This window comes from Sphaerodactylus townsendi, linkage group LG12 (assembly GCF_021028975.2).
Source record: "Sphaerodactylus townsendi isolate TG3544 linkage group LG12, MPM_Stown_v2.3, whole genome shotgun sequence".
NCBI classification, from domain to species: Eukaryota; Metazoa; Chordata; class Lepidosauria; order Squamata; family Sphaerodactylidae; genus Sphaerodactylus; species Sphaerodactylus townsendi.
In genome coordinates this window covers 18,399,341-18,422,951 of record NC_059436.1, presented here as the reverse complement: position 1 = coordinate 18,422,951, position 23,611 = coordinate 18,399,341, and the positions used below count along the sequence as shown (strand labels likewise).

The 23,611-nt window shown below is 41.1% G+C and overlaps 1 protein-coding gene across 1 annotated transcript in view; it reads left to right on the top strand.

The window, feature by feature from the left end:
• Window positions 1-2,517: 2,517 nt before the first annotated feature.
• Window positions 2,518-23,611, top strand: part of ATP12A (ATPase H+/K+ transporting non-gastric alpha2 subunit) — a 30,438-nt gene continuing 9,344 nt past the window's right edge. Inside the window, exons 1-15 of the mRNA XM_048513006.1 lie at window positions 2,518-2,764; window positions 5,645-5,794; window positions 10,090-10,149; window positions 12,414-12,617; window positions 13,072-13,185; window positions 13,886-14,020; window positions 15,233-15,350; window positions 15,846-16,114; window positions 17,142-17,340; window positions 17,710-17,819; window positions 19,079-19,213; window positions 19,309-19,501; window positions 21,456-21,631; window positions 22,514-22,650; window positions 23,271-23,421. Of these exons, the coding sequence (XP_048368963.1) occupies window positions 2,756-2,764; window positions 5,645-5,794; window positions 10,090-10,149; window positions 12,414-12,617; window positions 13,072-13,185; window positions 13,886-14,020; window positions 15,233-15,350; window positions 15,846-16,114; window positions 17,142-17,340; window positions 17,710-17,819; window positions 19,079-19,213; window positions 19,309-19,501; window positions 21,456-21,631; window positions 22,514-22,650; window positions 23,271-23,421 (2,160 nt within the window). The 5' untranslated portion in view covers window positions 2,518-2,755. The remainder of the gene's footprint in view (window positions 2,765-5,644; window positions 5,795-10,089; window positions 10,150-12,413; window positions 12,618-13,071; window positions 13,186-13,885; window positions 14,021-15,232; window positions 15,351-15,845; window positions 16,115-17,141; window positions 17,341-17,709; window positions 17,820-19,078; window positions 19,214-19,308; window positions 19,502-21,455; window positions 21,632-22,513; window positions 22,651-23,270; window positions 23,422-23,611) is intronic.

Here is a 23,611-nt window from a genome sequence, read left to right as displayed (position 1 = left end):
AAATAGTTGTTGCATCAGGGTAATACTGGAGATATAACACAGCACAGAAGACAAGGAACCACCTCTTTGTGTGGAGCCAGAACACTACAAAGTCGGGATGGAGTACATTTATCATAAAGTTTATGGGTCCTTGCTAGCCTCAATATCCCATTTCTAAGGTGGTAGAAGAATCTTCTGATTCACAAGATCTAAATGGATATTTCTTTGACATTTTCTTCCCTTCCCTCTCTTCATTTATTTCCTTGCACAGACTGCTGTTCTTGATGTTCTCTGCCATCATCACACTTGGACAAGAAGATACACCATCATTAATAGCCCCATGCTGTGTACAGAGGCTGGTGGCAAAAAATACTTCCAAGTCGCCTTATAGGGTTTTCAAGGCAAGAGACTCACAGAGGAGTTCACTTTTGTCTGGCTTCAGCAACTCTGGTCTTCCTTGGTGGTCTTCCAATCAGAACCAGTCCTGCTTAGCTTCTGAGATCTGATGAGATCGAGGTAGCCTGGGACATCCAGGTCAGGACATTAAGGCTAAGAGAGCACATATTTGCATAAGGTCATTAAGTGATTTCCTGGAAGAGGTGTACAGTGAAATCCCTGACTGAAATTTTGTTACCTCAACTACTACTACACAGTAATTCTGTCCTCTGCTGAGCTGACACTATTTAGTAACTTCAGTAGCATATTATCTGACGGCATGTTTATTGAACTGTGTTAAAAATTACGGCAGTGCCATGATTATATGATTGCTTATCGTGTATTTTGTTATGAACCAAACTGATATTTGGTCAACACTTTGAAGGCACTGACACAACCACATTCAAAAGAATTGTTAAAAATAATATTAATTGATTTATAGCCTATCAGACATCAATGAAATATTAAAATAAGTGATTTACAGCATATCAAAGACATCAGTGAAATATTAAAAATAAGTGACATGATCATGGAGCATAAATTACATATGTATGCAGAACTTTCATTTCTGAATTATGTAAATCTGACATAAGATTATGTTGTGACTTAGAAAGATTAATATGTGTGCATTCCCTTAAATAAGATTTTTTGAAAAGAGTGGGATATAAAATAGTTGACAGCTAGTGAAGTCAACAAGCAGGAATGCAATTTTGATGGAAAAGAAAAATTAAATGCGAGCAGCGTGAAAGTAATTTCCTATTATTTTGAGTGGGTAGCTGTGCTGGTTTGAAGCAGCAGAAAAAACTTATATGAGGACTGTAACTTTGTTGGTCTTAAAGGTGCTACTGGACTCAAAATGTTTCTCCTGTTATTTCGAAATTCTGAAAGATCATTCAGTCTGTTCTCTAATGTGACTAACAGCCCCATCCAGATTGAGCGGGTGTGGACAGTGCTGCTCTGGCATCACCCTACCCTCTCCAAAGGATTTCCCCATGGTGCAGGAAGCCTTGCCAGTCAGCTGGCAAAAATCCCCCATAGGGGATAACAGAGCTATGCCAAAAAAATGGCCTAGCTCCAAGGCCAACTCTGTCAGCACATGGTGGTCCTTGCCCACCCACCTTGGGAGGAAGGAGAGGGAAGGAAAGGGGTCCCATCATCTGGTCGTGGCCCACCCATCCGTGAGGGAAAGGATAGGGAGGGGGTAGGGGAAGTGGCGTGGAAACTAAGGAATGCCCCCAATCATGCAGGCACAATTTATGGAAGTTGCGTGGAATGCCCCCAGCCACTCCAGTGCAACTTATGCGATCAAAAAGGCAGGTGCAGCCCATTGAGCAGCATGGGGGTTGCAGGGAAGCTGGGGTGGGGGTTGCAGTTTTTGTGCTTGCCGTGCCGCCTGAAACCTCTTTGGAGGTGGTGCAGCTGTGCCACAGTGGCGCCATCCCCAGCCGTTGTGCAACTCCGCCCCTTTAGATTGGGCTGCCTAATATGCACGCCATTTTAGACCAGACTTTCTTACATTCCTAAAACACCAGAAGTAGTAAAAAGCTATCTTTGATCCCTGTTAATAATCTTTTTCTCCCTTCCAGAAGTAGCATTCCTTGTAAGTCCTTCAGTTGAAAAGAAAATTAAGTATTTGCACAACCGAAGTCAAAGCATTATTATGTCAAGGAGCCCCCTATTGTGAGATGTTTCTCCAACCTATTCCACAGAACTCTTGAATGGTTCAGAAAAGATGTCTTAAGAGTCTTTCTCTTTCATCATTCCTCATTCTTTTCCCAGATGCCAAAACCTCTAGAAAAGAAACTGTTGAGGCCTATACAATTTCCTTTTAAAAAATCAGGGGTTAAAAGGAAGTCTTGAGGGAAATTGCTGTCTTGATCAACACAAACATACGAGCCAGAGTTGGGATCAATCATTTCAAAGCCTAATTAGAAACTATCTGACCTGGAACTTGCATGCCCATTACTGTAGTATATTTCCACCTACTGTTTAGGGAAGCAGAGGATGGGCTGGCCTCAATGGGGAGGAGGTGTGGCCAAGCAACATTCATAAGGACAGGTGAGAGGCAGACTCTTCCCACAGGCACTGGAAGGTGAACCTGTCCTACCTGAAGGATGCCTAAGTGTGGAGAAGACTCCAGCTAACATTGGCTTTCCTGTCTGGAGGAGGTTACAGCCTTTGTGAGCTCTGGCATTCCATCACCACTTCTGTTCCTAGCTTCTTGGGTCTTGCCGATTGTATATTCTTTTTTTAATTTTTTTGTTGAAGCATCCTTGGTATCTATTTATTGGCTTGAAAGAGATCTGTTCTTCCACTTGGGGAAAGGAGAAAGAAGTTTATAATGGGGAAGGTGAGTAATCCTATAGATACATTCCTGCATAGGATTCCATCAGTTTTGACATGACTTTGACAGCTTTCCACCAAGAAAGCATGCATTGGGTAAAAGTAGTTGATACTGAACAGCTGACTTCTGGCATGCTCTGAAAAAATTCACAATAAAAAGAACAATCTATCTGATCAACATCTGCATAACTGGCAGTTATGCAGATGTTGATCAGGTAGATCATTCTTTTTGTTATGAGTTTGCTGTTCTGATCTTCTTGGATATGTTCTGAGAAAATACCTGCGCTGGATTTCCCCAAAATTTTAAAATGGTTTGAATGGCTGCTTTATACAGATTCACTGTTGGTCTTCACTTTTATCATTTAATATGATATAAATGTATAGGAGGAAAGGAATATTTAAGTCAGAATAATTTATCGACCTTACAAAAAAGAAGGAACTATCTGGATTTGTGAAGTGATTAAATTACAGACTTTGAGTAAGGAGGATAATTTAGTAGCCCCAATTTAACCCGCAATAATCTTCTCATAATAGGATGTTTCCAGCGGTCCACAAAACTGTTTATCATGTATTTCTATTCACCATCCAAACAGCAAGAACAGTGTGCTAAGAGCTGAACTACATGAAATTGTCTCAGAGTGTTTACAGTTTTCCTTGAAGAGACAAGATAGTTGAGAGTCAGATATTTACCATGGAATAGACTTAATGGAAAGTCAGATGATTACCAAGAAGCATCAGCTGGAAATTAATTTCAAATGGCAGAAATTAATTTCAAATGGCATTTCAGGTACAAAGAAGAAAATTGGGACAGTTAGCTGATTTTCTTTGAAGCGACAAAATCATTCCCCCCCCCCCCCGCAAAAATTAAACTGAATACTTGCAAACATTTTATTTTCATTTTGGTAGAAATGGTCACCTGTCGGCTTAGAACTGGGGCAGGAGGTGGGTGGCATCAAATGACGTCCAGGAGTTGTGTTGAAAAAAAAACCAACCCCTGATATGGAGAAAGCTTTAATCCACAACTTATTATTGTAATTAACAACACCGAATCATAGTCATTTAAGTGCACATGTGTTCAGAGTTAAGCTCTTGTGCCAATAAGCAGGCTGTGACTTGAACTTTAGTCACGGAGTTTGACACTTTCTAAAAACTGAGGAATTCACAAAGAATCTGGTAAGAAATGGGGTCAGCCAATGCCAGTCATTCTACAGAATGGCATGCAGTTTATAGGGCAATTACGGAGTGGAGAGTTATGTATATAAAAGCTGACAAGCTCACACAAAACAGGAAGCCTGTCTTTGGAGCATAACCTATTAGAAGGTGGTGATAGAAACATCAGCCAGTCTGGACATCCAAATTAAGTGGGCCAGGTGGCACAATTTCATTAGGAAGGACTGCTGCTGCGAAAGTTTCCCAATTCATGTCACCTGCAATAGGATGAAAATCAGGGTGACTGGCATCTGCTCTGAAAGAAGAAATAGGTTGCTGGAAAACAGGCAATTCAGGGAGTGTGTAGATGTCACATTTACATGGCAATAATATACACAGTATTTACTACAAGTCTTTTTTAATTTAAAGGAAAAAGACAAGTAATACATTAAATGGGATGCAGAAATGGATGGCAGGTGGAATCTGATCCTTTGCATTTTTGACCAAATTGGGGATCTTCCTATCCTTATGTAACTGCATCATGTACTTGTGATGTACACTTGGCATGCTGCTGACATATTTGAATGGGGAGTGAGGTTTCAGACATCCAAGAACAAAGTTTATTAGTGTACAGATAATGCGCACAGTGCACCAATATCTGGAATTGTCAACATGGCATTGCTTTCATTGATGTCTCATTCTGAGATACATTGAAGCATGCTCAAGTAGGTTCATACTTCTGAGTGTGTATTCAAGATTTTAGAAAACCATAGGGGTATTACATTTTCTCCACTTGTAATCCTCCCAAGTTTTGAGGTTTCAAATTAGCTTGTTTGCAAAGTGGCTGTGTGACTGTGGTTTGGTAGTTTTAGCTCCTAACCTTTCACCCACATTCGTGGCTGACATATTCAGAGGCATATCTCGGTAATGATGGTATCAGAGAAATGAAGATGCCAGCCATTGAAGCAGGTTAACTGTCATGAGCTAAAACTACTAGACTATAACCACACAACCTGGAAAATCTACAGTAGCTGATTGATTCTGGCTGTGAAAACCTGGTAAAGATGAGTTAGTGATCCATCTTACTGCCATTTTTGATTTCCAGATTTATATATCCACACATGCAGACTTGTATATTCATATGTGTAGCCCCCCCCCCCCCCCCAAGATCTCATTTGATACAATCTTTTTTGAAATTAAGAGCAGGTGCATTCTAATCTGGAGAACTGGGTTAGATTCCCCCTGCAGGAGAGAAAGGGGGGATATAAATCCACTTCTTCTTCTTCTTCTTCTTCTTCTTCTTCTTCTTCTTCTTCTTCTTCTTCTTCTTCTTCTTCTTCTTCTTCTTCTTCTTCTTCTTCTTCTTCTTCTTTCTTTTTTTCTTTTTCTTTTTCTTCTTCTTCTTCTTCTTCTTCTTCTTCTTCTTCTTCTTGATGTGCATATATACTTGTGAGCTTGTAAAACATTCCTGTAGTGCTATGACAGATTTTATAAGCTGTGTGTGTGTGTGTGTGTGTGTGTGTGTGTGTGTGTGTGTGTGTGTGTGTGCGCGCGCTTATGTGCGAGAGAAGGCATGAGGTCAATGCCAGCTAGGAAAACAGTTTCAGGTGTTTATGAAATCTATGGAATAATTTTCATCTCTCCATATTCCCCCACCACCAACACTTCTGTGTGTAAGAGTGATAAAGGAGTTTAAACTAACCAACTAAGCCAACCGATTTCCCTGATTACATTTCAGAAAAAGCCTGACATTTACTCAGTTGAGATCCATGGAACAAAAGAGCTAGAAAAAGAGGACATCGGAAATGAAAAAGAAAATTATAAAGATTTAAGAGAGAGCTCAAAGAAAGGCAAGAAAGCCGAAGACCTCAAGAAAGAGCTGGACTTGGTAAGTGTCTTCAAAAAGTCTAACAACATCTGCTACAAACACCTTTTTACTGTAGAGAGACTGATACCAAAGTTTTCACTTGTAATTTTCTGGGGAAATTTTGTACTTCATCACAGTGCCAAATGTTCAGTCTTGGGCAGGGATACTTGATCTGCCATTAAATAATTTACCACCAACAACCAATAACAGCAATATTTCAGGTTGAACAGTTGTAGTGATTTTCAGCATTCAAAATACTTTATCAATGCTGAACACAGCAAGCAAATATTCAGCTCATTTTATTATGTTGCCTCCCAGCTACAGGCTACAATGCCATTAAGATTTTCGGGCTAGAGAAGATCCCTGCGGATATCATTTCACTTCCTCTGAAGTTGCACTTGACAATTGAAGTAAACTAGCCCACTGAATTATGACTGAACTATTGGGGCACAGAGCTGGAACAGATGCAATTGCCCTCCCCGCCCAATCTGCAAACATCTGTATTCCACGGGATACCAGAAAGGATTCACTTGTCTTCTTACAATTGCCCAACCTGGCACCATTCCATAGCCATCTATTAGAGCCTTTGAAAAGGCTTTGCAATTTTCCCCTTCATTTTTTTATACTATAAAGATATTATTGGTGTTATTGTAGCATTTCATTCCAAATCCCATCTGTTGAGCTACAGCAAAGATTTAATCAGGAGAACGGTACCTTCTAGATCAGTGGTGGCGAACCTTTGGCACTCCAGATGTTATGGACTACAATTCCCATCAGCCCTGCCAGGGTGGCCAATTGGCCATGCTGGAAGGGGCTGATGGGAATTGTAGTCCATAACATCTGGAGTGCCAAAGGTTCGCCACCACTGTTCCAGATAGAGCTGCAGAGAAAGCTCAGAGATATGTCAGTTCCCTGTTTCGGCTCATGCAACTGAATGGTTGGAACCTGTTCCTTCATGATACCCAGTTACATGTAACTATATGCTGTATTGTGCTGTGACAGATTGCTCCCTGCCATGTGACAGACTGCTCTTGCGAGACAATGCAAATGCCGTCCCAATCTTATTGCAAGTGTACACCTGTGAGAATTTGCATAGTTTCTGTTAGTACAAATGACTTGTGCCTCCGCATCCACACTGGAGTGCTATTTGGGGCTGCGCTGTTTTTAGTAGATTGCTCGTTCAGATTTATTGGGAGGCACATTCAGCTCACCACAGAGTCCTCTTTAAACTGAAAAGGGGATTTTCTCCTCCCAGGGTGTACATTTTTCAAGTCTGATTTCTCTGGTTCTTTCAATTTTGAGGACCATTTCCTCATGCCCTGCATTGATGTGGGTGGTAGGAGACTTACAACGCAATGCGGAGAGGGGGAAGCAAAGCATGGTTTGCAAGTGGCACGGGCATAAGTGCAGAGGTGGGATCCAACCAGTTCTCACCACTTCTCTAGAAGTGGTTACTAATTTTTTCTGAGTGCCGAGAAGGGGTTACTAAAGCGACCTCCCTGCCCAATAGGGACTGGAGGTGCGTGTGTGCGGCGGCACCACTGTTTGAATCCCACCACCATCGGAACCTGTTGTTAATTTTTTTGTATCCCACCACTGCATAAGTGGCACCTACACTGGCAGAGAGGGCAAACAGAGCGGTGGGCAGACGGCTCACAGCTCCGCGACACCCAACCTGGAAGAGGCTGCTTTCCTCAGCATAACTGAGAACACCAGCATGGTTGGGGGTAGGAGTGTTCCCTGGGGTGGCACTGATTTTAGTCAGTTTCCACTGGGCTTTTGGCCCAGAAATGCCCCCGACGTAACCCTCCAACTTATGCCACAATGACACACAGCTTAAGTCTGTATTCCTTATAGAGTTGTCTGGATGGCAGTGGGGTATTTTTCCCCCAATGCTTGCTGCACCACCTAAAGCTCCTTTGGAACTCTACAGTACCATCTTTGCTGTGCTCTCCAGCTGCTGCTGAGCTCCCCACATCTGGAGTAGGCTTCCCAAGTGGTTGTTGGCTTCTTTGTAGCATTTCGACATCCCCAACCCCAAATAGTTCTCAAACCCACCAGGGATCCATGGCAACAAGGCAGCACATATGCACAGCTCTTGTGCACTGACTAGTTTGGGACATCCTCAGAGAGGTTGGTGGTATTTTGAGAGCGTGAGAAAGGGATTTTAGGGAGCCAATTTGGCCTTCCTTCCTGCTTTGCTTGAATTGATGCGTGTATACATAACACACACAAAGCGGGAGTAGAAATACACACACACACACACACATATATATATCGCTACTCCGATTTTATTTATGGGGAAAGCATGATTTCATTACAAATGAATATTAAATAGTTTTTTTAAAAAAACAAACAAATCCAAAACCCAATCTGTTTTAATCCAGCCATTTAGCCATGATTAAATGCTACAAGCTTCAAGGAACTCGTGAGTTATAAACGCTATCAGAATTAACTAATGCTTGTTATGAGACACAATTAATATTGCCATGAATAAATAATAGTCTGCCAGGAGCCTGACAGCCCTTCTATTTTTAAAGTTCTGAAAGTCTGCCAAAGTGGGCAGTTTTGCTCAGAGAGTTAGTAGACCTAATGTAAACCATCTTGGGGTATTGGGGTACATCAGAAATATAAGGAACTGGTTTTTCCTATCACATCCATCCAGGGGTCTGCAACCTGTGGCTCTCCAGATGTTCATGGACTACAATTCCCATCAGCCAATTGGCCATGCTGGCAGGGGCTGATGGGAATTGTAGTCCATGAACATTTGGAGAGCCACAGGTTGCAGACCCCTGATAGTTGGTTTAACTGATCTACCCTGGGTGGTTGCAGCTTCTCAGGGTTTCAGACTGAGGCCTTTACAGCCCTTCTGCCTGAGATTCTATACCTGGAGACACAAGGGTTTGAACCTGGGATTTGATGCATGCCAAACAGGTGCTCTGGCACTGAATGCTGGTCAGTGCCTGCAGAGAAATCACAAATTATATAAGCAAAACACCTCGTTTCATTTTACCTTCACTTTATTCAGAATTAAAAACAGCAGCAAAGAAGAATGTAGTTACATCAACCATGCACACTTTACAAAACCCACTCAGTCACCATCTTAATTCAAGGATATCAGAAGTGACTGAATGTTTTAACAAACCTTTCAGAAGATATTTCTCCTGGGTAACAGTCTGTTCGGACCAATAAAAGAAAGCATGCAATAGCAAATCGATCTCTGACAAGGAGCAATTACAAAAATGTTGCTCTCAGCAAATTGCTTCTTCGTTTGTGCTGTCAGTAGTGTGCTAACAGCATGTGAGCATATATGAGTACCTTCATTTAGGAGATCCCCCTAACAGATAAGGTTGCGTAAAAGCTGTAGAGGAAGACTAAGCTAGCTGCCTAGGAATGCGGTGCTTTCCAAGAAGAGGTTGTACAAACAGCTCAACAGATAACAAAATATTATCTCTCTGTCTGGCTAGCATGCCTCCCAGCTCTGTAATTCCGCAACCAGCAGGAGGAGGGCTCCAAACCTCATCAATGTAAACACATAGGCCCCTTCTGCACATGCAGAATAATGCACTTTCAATCCACATTCAGCACACTTTGCAACTGGATTTTACAGTGCAGAACAGCAACATCCACTTGCAAACAATTGTGTAAGTGGATTTAAAGTGCACTATTCTGCATGTGCGGAAGGGGCCATAGTCTTAAATTCAATACTCTGCATTTACATCTCTGCTAATTCAGCAAGTCCAATTAAATCAATTGCAATGGGTCTTCCTTGATGGTGCAGCTGGATAGGTGCAGGGTGAGTTGGGTGTTATTTACCATCCCATAATGAGCAAGCTGTAGTGGCAGTTGCAACTCAATTTCACTTAAAGTTAACCAACAGTCCCCCGACCTTATCTCGCCAGACAGTCCCCCGACCTTACCTCGCCAGACTTCGAACACAAAGTAGACCAGGCCCTGGGTTAGTATTTGGATGCGAGACTACCAAGGAAGTCCTCGATCACTCGGTCTGCATAGACAGGCCATGGCAAACCACCTCTGACCACCTCTTCCCTTGAAAACTTCTTGAGGGGTTTGCCATAAGTCAGCTGGGACTTGATGGGACCTTCTTCCCCCACCAAAATTGCAGTGGAATCTGGGTGAAATTACTGCCAAATTTTGACAAATATGCTAAAAAGTTGTTATCTGGAAAATTGTCTCAGAAGCGTTTCACACCTCCCTTGGTAGTAAATGTCACCAGGGTGTTCTCATAGGCGAATACGAAACAGAGCAATTTATCTTTTTTTTTCTCCAAAATTTATTTTTTTATATTGTTTTAGGATGACCACAGACTTAGTGGTGAAGAGTTGGAAGAAAAATATGGCTCTAGCATTATCAAGGTAAGTTAAGAGACAACAAAAAAATATAGCTTTTTCTTCATTTTGGGTACAGGAACTCAAATGGTAGCTGGTGCTGCTTATAGCCAAAGGAGAATTCTAATCATAAATCTGGGAAATGGGTCAGTGGTTATTACCAGTCAGCTGGAAAGCTTCTTTCTAGTTTTGGAGTGTCAGAAATAAGCCACATGACCTAGTTGCATCAGCTTTTTCTAAATCTCTGGGTCGCTGGATGTGCCAGTTTCACAAAAGTATCCTTGTATGATGCTGATATATTTTGGCAGGACAAAGACTCAAAGATTTATTGAGAGTTGTATGGACTTGTTGCTTTAACACTCGAATGGGTGCCTCTAATCATGACCCTATATACCCACAACAGTCTGCGATGTACCAATAGCCTTATCCAGATTCTCCAAAAACAACCATTTAAAAGTTTTTATAGATATCTTACAAGACAAGGAACAGTCAAGGCTGGAAAGAGAACTGAAGAAGTGCACTTTGAAAGAACAGTCTTAGGGAAAAACTTAGAAGACCAAGCAACAATTTATGGAGATAAATTGATTCATTTAAGAAATTTGCACAAAACAGGAGAAGTAACTGCCTGTTTCCCCTACAGTCTGAAATGAACAAAGATCTACATTAGTCATCAGATTTACAGGCATGTCACCATTAACAGAGCTGTGAGCAAATGAAAAGTCAAAGCAGATGATTTATTTGCAAGGTGCAATGATTGATTCCCCCTTCTCTACCTGGTAAAATTTATAATATTTCTTAGGCACACGGAAATGGTGAGCTGGTTTCCTGGAATAGTGCAGGGTATCAAAAGCATGAGAAACAAATCTCATGCAGGACAGCAGCTACACCCAATATTTAAAACACTAATGATGCAAATTAGGCTTACCTTCGCGTAGCACTTCCCAAGACTGAGATAAAGCATGTATGTCTTTAACAGCAAATAGTATCTCAGGATCTGTACAAAACAGTAATTTGATTCAGATCAAACTTAAAAAAAATATTGATACAATGCCACTGCAGTGAGAAACACAGAGAACTTCTGGGAAATACTGCAATGAAAAATGCAGAGAATCCCTTTGATCAGTTATGTGGGAATTTACATCTGTCAACACTTGCATCAAGATCCAGAAATTATGTTTGAGTTTGGCTGTACAGAGCTTTGGGCCCATGTGTATATCCACATGGAGGAGAAACCATATAAATGTTGAAATTATGGAAAGAGTTTTGCTCAGTTTCTTTAACTGGAAGTCATTTCTTAACTTGGGGTGGGTTTTCTGGGTTGTATGGCTGTGTTCCAGTAGCATTTTCTCCTGACATTTCACCTCCTTCTGTGGCTGGCATCTTTCCTCTGAAGAAGTCAGCCACAGATGGAGGCATAACATCAAGAAAAAATGCTATTGGAATGTGGCCATACAACCTGGAAAACCCACCACTAGTGATTCCAGCTGTGAAAGCCTTCAACAATACATTTCTTAACTTCTTTTTTTGTTTTTTTCTCTTTTTCTCTCTTTCTTTTTCTGTTTTTCTTCTTTTTCTTTTCTTTATCTCCCTTTTTTCTCTTTTTTTGTTTGGAAGGGGTTTTTGGTGTATAACTTTATGACGACTGTTGATTTTGCAGTATTATCAGATTGTTATGTTAAGTTGTGATTGACATGTAATTCTTAACAATCAATATTCCATTGCTTAATACTAATTCTGCTGATTCAGCTGTAATCTCAAATCTTTTGAGTAATTCTGACCTTTTATACAATAACTACCTACACTTGATCTTAGCCAAAAGGCCGAGAAACAATAACTACCTAGAAAATTCCCTTCTTAAAATAATTAAGTGTGAATGATATATTTTAAAAGTTTTTATGCTTATCAACTTTAAATTGTATTTTATCCTCTTTTTATACTTTTAAATTTATGCCAATAAAGGCTCATCCATCCATCCATCCATCCATCCATCCATCCATCCATCCATCCATCCATCCATCCATCCATCCATCCATCCATCCATCCATCCATCCATCCATCCATCCATCCATCCATCCATCCATCCATCCATCCATCCATTCATTTAATTCTTAATTAGCTGTAAAACTTAAAATAAAAAAGGGAGTTTTGCTCAGAATGACACACTGAAAGCATCAATGAATCCATGCCAGGGATGGGTGGGGTATAAGTATAATCAATCAATCAAAATTTGAACATGTCAGTATTTTCTATAATTTTTTTTTCATTCTAGTAATACTCTTTATATCCTTTAGGGTCTTACAAGTGCAAAAGCTGCAGAAGTTCTGGCCCGGGATGGTCCCAATGCACTCACTCCTCCCAAATCTACACCCGAAATAATCAAGTTTCTAAAGCAGATGATAGGAGGGTTTTCTATCCTCTTGTGGATTGGAGCTATTCTCTGCTGGGTTGCCTTTGGGATTCTGTCTATGCAGGGTACTCCTGGAGCATTTAACCAGGTAAGTAGCATTACATTGTGTTTCTGCATTTCTCATGAGTGGACCCCACATGAAAAAATTTTTTAAAGGTGACAACACATTTTGTTTTTTTCTGGTCCAAAGTATCTATTTTGAATTCTCACCTGAGTCCCAGTATTCATGCAGTTTTAGATCTCTTTCTAAGTCATAGAACCAAGAGGACAGAAGCATCTTAATGCCAGACAGAATCCTGAAGTTGCCTCCTAGTATTTCCATCAACTGTTTTTGCAGTATCTCTCTAGGCAGAAGATGCAACATTCTTGCCTATAACTTTTGGTGGTATTTCTCACTCAATGGATATGCTGTCCAACACGCATTCTCTTTCCCCGTTGCTATTTAATCAAGCTCATTTTTTTCTTGAATCAGTTATAATTATTGCAGGAGATAAATGATAAGTGTTATATTTTAACTAACAGATCATCTTCTTGGACTTTAGCTTTATTTAGGTGTAGTCCTTGCATTGGTCGTTATACTTACTGGGATGTTTGCTTATTACCAAGAAGCTAAAAGCACTAACATCATGGCCAGCTTCAAGAAAATGATACCACAGGTGAGTGACCAATACTCAGATCAATAGTTGAACTAAAAATCAGGGGATGATTTTAAAGAGCTTCTCCTGCAGAGAATCGGGAAAACAGGTTGACTTAATACAGTATAATTGAATGAAAGATCTTATCAAGTTCCTATAACTTTCAGAAACTCTTGAAAGCAATGGTGGGCTGAAGGTAAATTATAAAATTGGAGGCCCCATTGCTATGAGGCATGTCTGAAAGCTGAAGTCAGACTGGCTACCATTATAGCATCAGTACCAGCCAGGCATTGGGTCCTGGAAAGTGTTGTGCCCGACGTAATTTACTGTTCTTTGCAATGGGTATATAAGTCTTTACTCCTAAGTAACGTAGCCTTGTTCTCAACTTGTTGATAGGAAAACTAAAGTTCTACCGTGCTAATGGAATACAGTTTGCCGACAAATTTATACAACTCTTACGTAGATCTTTGCTGGATGATCTTTGCTGGAAGCAAACCATAATCAACTGGCTCTTGTGGGTTTTCTGGGCTATGCAGTCATGGTCCGGAGGTTTTATCGCCTAATGTTTTGCCCACATCTGTGGCTGGGTTCTGCATGTGAACTATTAGGAGCTAAAACCATCAGGCACGGCCACACATGCTGGAAAATCCCCAACAGCCAGCCTTTGACAGTACAATAATCAGCCCAAAGGAACAACCGGTTTCTGTTTTCTTCTCGCTAGCAAGCCCTAGTCCTTCGAGATTCCGAGAAAAAAGAAGTGCCCGCAGACCAGCTCGTGGTGGGAGACATCGTGGAAATCAAAGGTGGAGACAGGATACCAGCTGACATCCGGATAATCACCAGCCAGAGTTGTAAGGTAAAAAAAAAAAATCAAAATATGAGCTACGAACCAAGAGAGAAACAAAGTTAATTCACATGGAAGTGCATCTCCCTTCAGGCTAGAGACAGCCGCCCACTGAAAGAGAGGACAGTTCTGTAGCCAAGTGAAACTGTACCTAAAAATAGTCCCAACTCCCTTTGAAGTTTTACAAGAAAGAATCTTCCCACAGCTAGGTGGACTGGATCATTAAGTCATCAGAAAAGTCACGTAGGTGGCTGTCTCTCCTTTTGGCTTGTTGCATAACCAGTTGTTAAGGTAACATCACCGTAACCAGCGTGAACTGTGCATTTGTTTACATATGTCTGCCTTCAGAACAGGCTGAGAAATTGCTACCAATTCAGAATGAGGTTTCTAGGTTAGAAACTGGATTGGGCTGCTCAGAGTATGTTTTTCAGTGTTGGCTTCCAGTTAGTTTCTGGGGCCACATGAGCATATGTCAATGCTTCATATTGCCCCATGTCTGAGGTGAAGGGTGGTCTCTGACATCCCAGGGTAGCTAAGTATGGCTGGGGATATTTCTGAAGATTTGGGATGGTTCCTGTGGAAGAGGGAACTTGGGGAGAGATTTCACCTGGAATCTGCAGTATACCATATTGCTGCCATTTTGTCTAGGGGAACAGATCTGTGTAGGCTGGCAACCAATTCTAATTTCAGGCACCAACTGGAGGTTGGCAATGCAAGATAATCCCTCAGCTCTTTCTCTGTGGTTTAATTTGATACTATTACTATCTGCAGTAAAGAAAGCAGCAGAGTCTAGGTGACTATGTGGCAAGAGATGTAAGCACCAGCTGTTGTGAGTTTTTCAGGCTTTGGGGGCGTGGTCTGGTAGTTTTAGCTCCTAACATTTTGCATCTATGGCTGGCATCTTCAGGGGCATGTCAGGGTAAGATGTGTTTTGGACAAAACACTAGGACTGAAACTACTGACTGCAGCCATACAGCCTGGAAAACACACAACAGTCAGTTGATTCTGGCCGTGAAAGCCTTCTACAATACATGGATATATGTACCACTCAAATTCTATCATTGATAAGGTTAAACCTGTGCATGGTGATGTTGCTATCATGACAATTTCTTGGTTAACTGCTACTTCCGCAAGAATTATTGAAGTTCTGAATAAAACGTAATGATGAGTAAGCACAATGCAGGTTCATGCAATAACGTGTGGGGTTTTGTCTTTGCTCAACAGGTGGATAATTCTTCACTAACAGGGGAGTCAGAGCCACAGTCCCGCTCCTGTGAATTCACTCATGAAAACCCCCTGGAGACCAAAAACATTGCTTTCTACTCTACAACTTGCTTGGAAGGTACAGGCATTTAACAAACACCATTTTGATAAATTTTGTGCCTTTAGGTGTGGATATAGAATCTTATAGGATCAGGCTGCAAAGTCTCCCCTTCTTTGTATTAGAACATGCTTCCATGGTCTCTTCAAAAGCAATTCTGATCAAGTGCCATTACATTTTAAACTAAATACTAATGAAAGAGTCCATACCTTCTGGTGTATAGGGTCAGAATAATAGGGGGAAATTTGACCCCTAAAAACTTGGAAGACATATACCTTTTTGATTCAAATTGGATGTGTCATGAGTTGAGGGGAAGAACTGTCAAGAAGAGCCACAAGTAAAAAACAGAATTGTATTGATAAAGTTTGGGAGAAAACTATGTTGATAGCATCCTCTGATGAAGTCAACTATGCATGGATGAGCAACTAAAAAACTCCCCAGAAAAAATGTTGTGACATTATTACCCAGATGTGTTGAGAAGACAGCTCTTTACTAAGATGAACCGTTTCTCTTTAGGAACCGCTATGGGAATGGTAATCAACACAGGTGACCGCACCATAATCGGACGGATTGCTTCACTGGCTTCAGGAGTTGGGAATGAGAAGACGCCTATTGCTCTTGAAATAGAGCATTTTGTGCACATTGTGGCGGGAGTAGCTATTTCCATTGGGTTTATTTTCTTCATCATTGCCATCTCTATGGGTTACCACGTCTTGCATTCCATTATCTTTCTCATTGGCATTATTGTGGCCAATGTGCCCGAGGGGCTGCTAGCCACAGTTACTGTAAGTATGCCTGGGTCCATTACATCAATCTACATGGCTCAGAAACTATATGTATACAGGCTCACGTCTCTCTGCATTATTGATCATAGCATGTTCATCTGAATATTTTAAGGGTGAACAGGTTTTTTAAGGTACCTTCATATTCTCATAAACAACGCATAAGCAGCAGTAGCTGGGACTACCTACTTGGAGAAAAAAAACCTAAATATGGCATTTGGATGAAACCATCTCTATTGTTTGAAAGTCTAAAATGGACAAACACCCTCTTTGCATCTTTGGAACATGCTACTTTTTAGCAGAAGAATATTCCTTCTATGCTTCAAACCTGCATGCCATTTAGAAGCCCCCAAATGTTTTCTTTGGATCTGCTATTAATTCATCTTTGTGAGGGAGTTCCTCTACCAGTACCATTTACACCAGCCTGGGCACACTTGACATACTGTTTTTACAATCACATGATCATAACAGCACTTCATGAAAGCATTTCTATACAGAGGACAGGGTTGTATTTAAATGTGAATTGTTCAGGAGAATACTTAAGGGAGAGGGTTGTGGTTTATGGCAGTGTTTACTGTATGCGTTTCTCATTTTTACCACACTGTTTTCTAATTTCTGTAATTTTTAGATCCCTTTTCTCATGCTACTCCATTTCTATTGCATTCTTTTTCTGACTTTGTAATCCAGTCTCATTACAGTGTTTATTATGTTTTGTAGCATTCCCATGGCATTGCTAAATTCTGTAGTCTACCTTGAATCTCAGTGAGAAAGATGGACTATAAATAAATAAGGATGCCAGCTGTGACATCTGTCAACTAAAATGATAGACTCTGGTCATATTATAACTTGATGGTAATTTTGCTGCCATCACTTGTAATAGATTAAGATATACATGAGTTGAATCAAAGTTAGAATCTGGACATATGTGGTTGGCAGCAACAGTATTATTACCCTAAGTAGGATTACAAGAAATGCCTGACTTCATTTGCCGTTTGATTAACGAGGGGGGTGGTTTTCTCCGAACTATTAGGTGAGCTTGTCTTTGACTGCCAAGAGAATGGCCAAAAAGAACTGCCTAGTGAAGAATTTGGAAGCTGTGGAAACTCTGGGCTCTACCTCAATCATTTGTTCGGACAAGACAGGAACTCTTACACAAAACAGGATGACAGTAGCACATCTTTGGTTTGACGAGCAGATCTACTCGGCTGACACCAGTGAAGACCAAACAAGTAAATAAAAAAACCAGGCTGAGGAGGATTTTCTTTCGAGGGGGTGGAGTGTCCTTGTTCCTCTTTTTTTGGAACTTGGAACAAATATCTTTTGAAAGTGGGGTTGCCATCCTCAATTTAGGAAATTTCTGGGCATTTGGGGCTGTGAAGGAGGCAGGGAAAATCAGAAGGGAAGTGATGTCACAGTGTTTACCTTCTGAAGCTCAGTAGGGAAGTGATGTCATAGAGGCCACCCTCTGTGAAGCTGCCATTTTCTCCCGGGGGACAGATCTCTGGAGATCAGTTGTAATTCCAGAAGAACTCCAGAACCCGCCCTGAAGTTGGCAACACTGTCCAGAGTGATATAACATTTTGCCACTTCCTTTTCAGCTCAGACTTTTGATCAGACATCTGGCACGTGGACAGCTTTGTCGAAGATTGTAAGTCTATGTAATCGGGCAGAATTCAGGCCAGGCCAGGAAGATTTACCTATCATGAAGGTAAGAATTACTTTTTTGGCCTATTTCCAAAGAACTGACGATTGATCTGGATGGCGGCTTTCATAGGATGAGTACTTTCTTTTAAAGGACCTAAGACTTGCTTATACTTTTCTGCTCTCCCTTTAGAATGTCAGCATAATAAATGCTGCAGTCACTTCATTGGTCCAAAATGTGTTAGTGAAAGCTGCTGCAGGCTTTCAGATTACACGCAGCCATTTTTCAGGTAATCACTTGTAAACTTTCCCAAACACAGTTGGGCCAAGCAAAGATATCAGACTGTCTTCTTGCTTCCTTGCAACATTCTTTATATGCAACATCAGGTTCGTGTGCAGCTTAAGGAAAAGAATTTTAAAGCACCTACCAATTGAGGGTCTGGGATTCAAGCAGAGATGGAGCAAGAGTTTTCATACACCACACATGGCGTATGGAGGAACAATGTAATGGATAAAGTATGGTAGCCTAAGCTTTTATATTATTTAATTTTATTACTAGTGCTCTGTGCTACTTCCATAGAAATCATTGTAGTGAATTTACTGGTAGTAACACCAAATATTAAAGAACAAACAGGGTTGAGAATTTAGAACTCATTAAAGCCTTAGATTTCTTACAGCGTACATTGACTCCCCTATTATCCTCTATGTTGCCCTGATGCTAGTAGATTGTATATTCCTCCACCTCAGAACTCAACATGCCGAACTTTCTTTGTTGTAGAATACGCCACCTGGGTCCTAGTCCTAGTGCCTACCAAGCCCCACTCCACCCCCCATCCATTTGAAAATATAGGATAGGTTCTCTAGAACCTTGATGTTATTAAGTGAATGTCCATTAAAAGAATGTCCATTAAAAGGCAGCCATTTGATCACTCATCCTCTGTAAAAGTGGTGTAGTGGTTAAGTGCTTGCACTGCCTCTCACACGGTCAGGAGTTGAAGCCCCCTGTGGGTCAGATATCCTGGCAGCTGGCTCATGGTCAACTCAGCCATCCATCCATTTCTTGGTCAGTAAATGAGTACCTAGCTCATAGCTAGAGGGTAAAGAATAGCAGGGGAAAGCAATGGCAAACTACCCCACAAAAGCGGCTTGCCTATAAAATCACTGCTTGCAGTGATACCCCAGGGTCAAATACGACTGAAGGGGAAACTTTACCTTTTACCTCTGTAAAAGATATATGGTGCCATCTATATAACATACTTAATGTCTGTAGGTGCTTTGGCTATCACATAACTGTGACTGAAATCCACTTTTTAAAAATGTCCTTAGAGAATTGTGGTGGGAGATGCCTCAGAAACAGCTCTGCTGAAGTTTTCCGAAGTTGTCTTAGGTGATGTATTGGAAATCCGAAAAAGAAACAGGAAAGTGGCTGAGATTCCCTTCAATTCCACTAACAAGTTTCAGGTGAGCTTTATTAATTCAAGAGACTGACCTGTAGAATAAGTAAGTGCGATACTGAAAGGCCTGGCATTTCAACTGTTGCATTTCATGGTGTTCAGCTTTCTATCCACGAGACCGATGACCCCAACGATAAACGGTTCCTGCTGGTGATGAAAGGAGCCCCAGAAAGGATTTTGGAACGGTGCAGCACCATGATGATTGATGGAAAAGAGGAACCACTTGATGCAGAGAAAGCAGAGGCTTTCCAAACCGCGTACATGGAACTGGGAGGCATGGGAGAAAGAGTACTCGGTGAGCAGACCTGTTGCAGAGTTGATCCACAAATTTGGTAAAATACGCACTGTGCTGTTCTTGGGTTATATCACTCATAGAGTTGCCAGCCCTGCACTGATAACTGGCTTGTTTATGGGAGCAGGAATATGCAAATAGGTATCATTGTGACACTGTGATGTGACTTCTGGTGTGACCCAGGAAATGACATCATCAGCCAGTGTGACATTTTAGAAAGGCACCATTGGAATTCTGATGTGATGTGGTAAACACAGCCATGCTGTCAGACTCAATGAATTAATTATTTTAATTATCCTCTATGTTGCCCTGAAGAACGGTATACTCTGTCTTACAAAAAGCTGTTAGTAGACTGTGGGCCTTTCCCCACTTACCGTTTGCGGCACGCTACCCGCAGTGCAAGTCATTTCTGGTGCGGGGTTGTGTTCCCCACTGCCCCGCGCTCTGCCCGGGGTCATCAAAGGTGCCGTTTTATCAGCGCCAGAAATGACTCGCGCTGAGGGGGCGGGAGAGCGGCAGAGTCAGGGCGGCTGCGTTGTCGCCGCCCAGACTCGTGGGGAGCGCCGCTGGATCCCGCACTATTTGGGCAGAGTAGCACGCAGCAAACGGTAAGTGGGGAAAGGGCCCAGGTATGCCACTGAACAGACTTTCTTCATTGTAGAATGCTCCGGCTGGGTCCTAGTGCCTACCTAGCCTTGCTCCCCCTCCATCCATTTGAAAGCTTGATGATAATTGTTCAATGAATTATAAATGGTCTTGTAATGCACATAATAATGGTTTTGAAGAAGGCAGCAAGTGAAAATGATAATTCTCATATTCGTTCAGGACTATATTCTAATGTGAAAATATACAATTTTCTCAACCGCTGCACCTCATCTGACCATAATAATATCTTTATCTGAGACAGAGCAGAGTAATGCTATATCTGCTTACTTAAGCATCTCAGCTCTTGTGGGTTTGGCTGTACCACTTGGAGTGAACGCTGGAAGGCCATGAACAGAATGCTACTTAGCATTTGAATAGCACTATCAGTATCCAAAGCATTTCATGCATATTATCACAGTGATTCTTACATCAGTCTTGTAAGTCAGGCCAGTATTGTCTAGTGGTATAGATGGCAGACTGTGGGATGCCTAAGGCCACCTTGTGAATTTGTGGCTGACTACTGAGAGTTGAACCAGGAGTTCAAGGAGTGCTGCGCATTCTTCTAGCTAGGTCATACCATATGAGCTGTGAAATAGCCACTATTTTCTCAGCCCACAATCTGAAATATGGTGATCATACTGACAGCTTCCCTTGTAGATCTCATGGGAAGAAATGATAGCCGGGTCAATTCAGTCCCATTTTACTCAGTGGGGCTTACTCTCTAGAAAGCATTCTTAAGATTCCACCCATATACTTCTTAGTGAAATAATATATATGAAGAGCTTCAAGAACACAAAAAGGGCTATGTAGTTGCTTACATTATAAGAGCAATAGGACTATTGCTGGTGAATGTTTGCAACTCTCAACAAGACTCCAAGGGATCTGGACCAAGATATTAATTGCTCTAGAAATATATACTTATCACAATCATAATGGGCACTGGTGTCTACTTTTCCACTCATTGCTTTCAAAGTTATACTGGTTGAGTGATGTTCAGCTGCCTTCTACAAATTCTAATTACTGGCTTTGAAGGGCTCTACCTGCTTTGCTGCGGTGGCTGCTATCTTTCACAGAGTAACCAATGGTTAACTTGATAAACAAACATTAAATTTAAATTAAGAGTTTAATTAATTGACCTCTGCCTACTACTTTTTACACTTTGATAGTTGTTCCACTATTAATTATTTTATTGTAAGTTTTGTTCTAGATGGCAGTGATAATTAATATAGTTCAATGAACTATCTGACCATCAATACCTTGCCTTGCCTCCCCTTCACCACTTTTACTCAATTATTTAATGTTTTAATTCTAGGCTTCTGTCATCTGTACCTCCCGGAAGAAGAATTTCCAGACACCTATCCATTTGACACTGACTCCATGAACTTTCCTACTTCCAATCTTTGCTTTATTGGGCTCATGTCAATGATTGATCCCCCTAGATCCACTGTTCCAGATGCTGTCATGAAGTGCCGAAGTGCTGGGATCAAGGTGAATCTTCCATGTGAAACTATACACTGTTGGATTTTGAAGTGCCGATAGCAAATAGCAATATAGCTCACCTTGCACTGCTGTTGCCTAAATCCTTCTGTATTTTGTGGCTGATATTTCACCTGTGTTTCTTTACGAACCAGCATGGTATAGTGGTTAAAAGCAGGTGGATTCTAATCTAGAGAACCAGGTTTGATTCCCCACTCCTACACTTGAGTGGCAGAGACTTATCTGTTGAACCAGATTTGTTTCCGCACTCCTACATTCCTGCTGGGTGAGCTTGGGCTAGTCCCAGGTCTCTCAGAACTCTCTCAGCCCCACCTACCTCACAAGGTTTCTGTTGTGGGGAAAGGAGCTTGTGAGCCACCTTGAGTCTCCTTACAGGAGAGAAAGGTGGGATATAAATACAAACTCCTCCTCCTCTTCTTCTTCTACTGATCATTATTACAACTTAAAACCTGGAACTAGAAATCTTGAAGGCAGGCCTGTGACAAGAAGAAATAACAACTAAAGGTCTAAACTTTCAGGAAACAGCTACAATTGAACTATTTTACAGTTTTCAGTTTCCAAGTATTGTAGTAAGAAAATAAAAATTACATTAAAGAACTTCGGATATTTCAACATACAGTGGGAAATACATAGGGTTGTTTTTTTTTAAAAAAAGATAGTAACAGGAAACCTTATCATACAGCTAACTATCCTTTTTGATGCAAAAATGTCTTAATACTTTATACTAAACAGCCAAAGTATACTAAGAACAGATCCTGTAAATCGACATTCACTGAGAATAAAAAGTCAGGAGAAAGGGAGTGCCACAAACTATATCTTTAATTTGGATTATCTGCACTACTTATGTGGTCTTCACATTTATTGTCTCTTTAGGTGATCATGGTCACTGGTGATCATCCAATCACAGCCAAAGCCATTGCCAAAAGCGTGGGCATCATTTCAGCCACTAGTGAAACCGTGGAAGACATTGCTAAGCGCATTAACATTCCAGTTGAGCAGGTGGACAAAGGGTAAGAATAACCCCAGATTGCAAGCTCCATAACTGGTCCCTCTAAATCCAGTTATTAACTTTTTAAAATACACAGCTGGTCCTGTCATTTAACACAATTCATGCATTAAAACAATTAATTATTTAAGGAAAGTTTGAGCCCTGCAGGGATAGGGTGGGATATAAATTTGAATGAATGAATGAATGAATGAATGAATGAATGAATGAATGAATGAATTTCTTGTCTCTGTTGAAGTCCACCCCCCCAAAGTAGATTGTTTTCACTGAATTTTCACTGAATTCTGGCCTTGCTTCCCTATTTTGTTAAGGTAATGCGTCCCGTCTGTAGGTTGCCAAAAATGAACCAATTATTTAAATGTTGCAGGCAGAATCTGGATATTGTGACTCAAATATATTCATTCTACTCATTCTGTGTCACCAATAGCCCAAGTTAGACTGAATTATCCTTAATTGCATCCTGGTTTTAAGAACACTAGTACTGAGGTGTTCTAACTGTTCTTTGTTGGAGTTCTGCAATAGCTTTCATGCACATTTTCTAATGCAGATTTATGAACTTATTTGCATCTGATTCACACACCTAGTGCTGCATGTTTTAATTGTAACAACCTGTGACCACTGCAGGGAAGCTAGAGCAGCTGTCATCAATGGAATGGAGCTGAAGGATATGACTTCAGGACAACTGGATGAGATCCTTCGAAATCATTCAGAAATTGTCTTTGCCCGCACTTCACCCCAGCAAAAACTGATTATAGTGGAAGGCTGCCAAAGGCAGGTTGGTAACTAACGAGATTAGAAACATGCATATTTGTACTGCGATGGTCTTTTCACACTATAGTTTCACATGGAAAATGCCTGTAGCCACAGGGAATGTCCAACTCAGGCAAAAGGGAGAATTTTCTTATCTAACCTTTTCAACAGGGTTTTCAAATTTCCAGTTTTAACTTTGTGTAACCTACTTATCC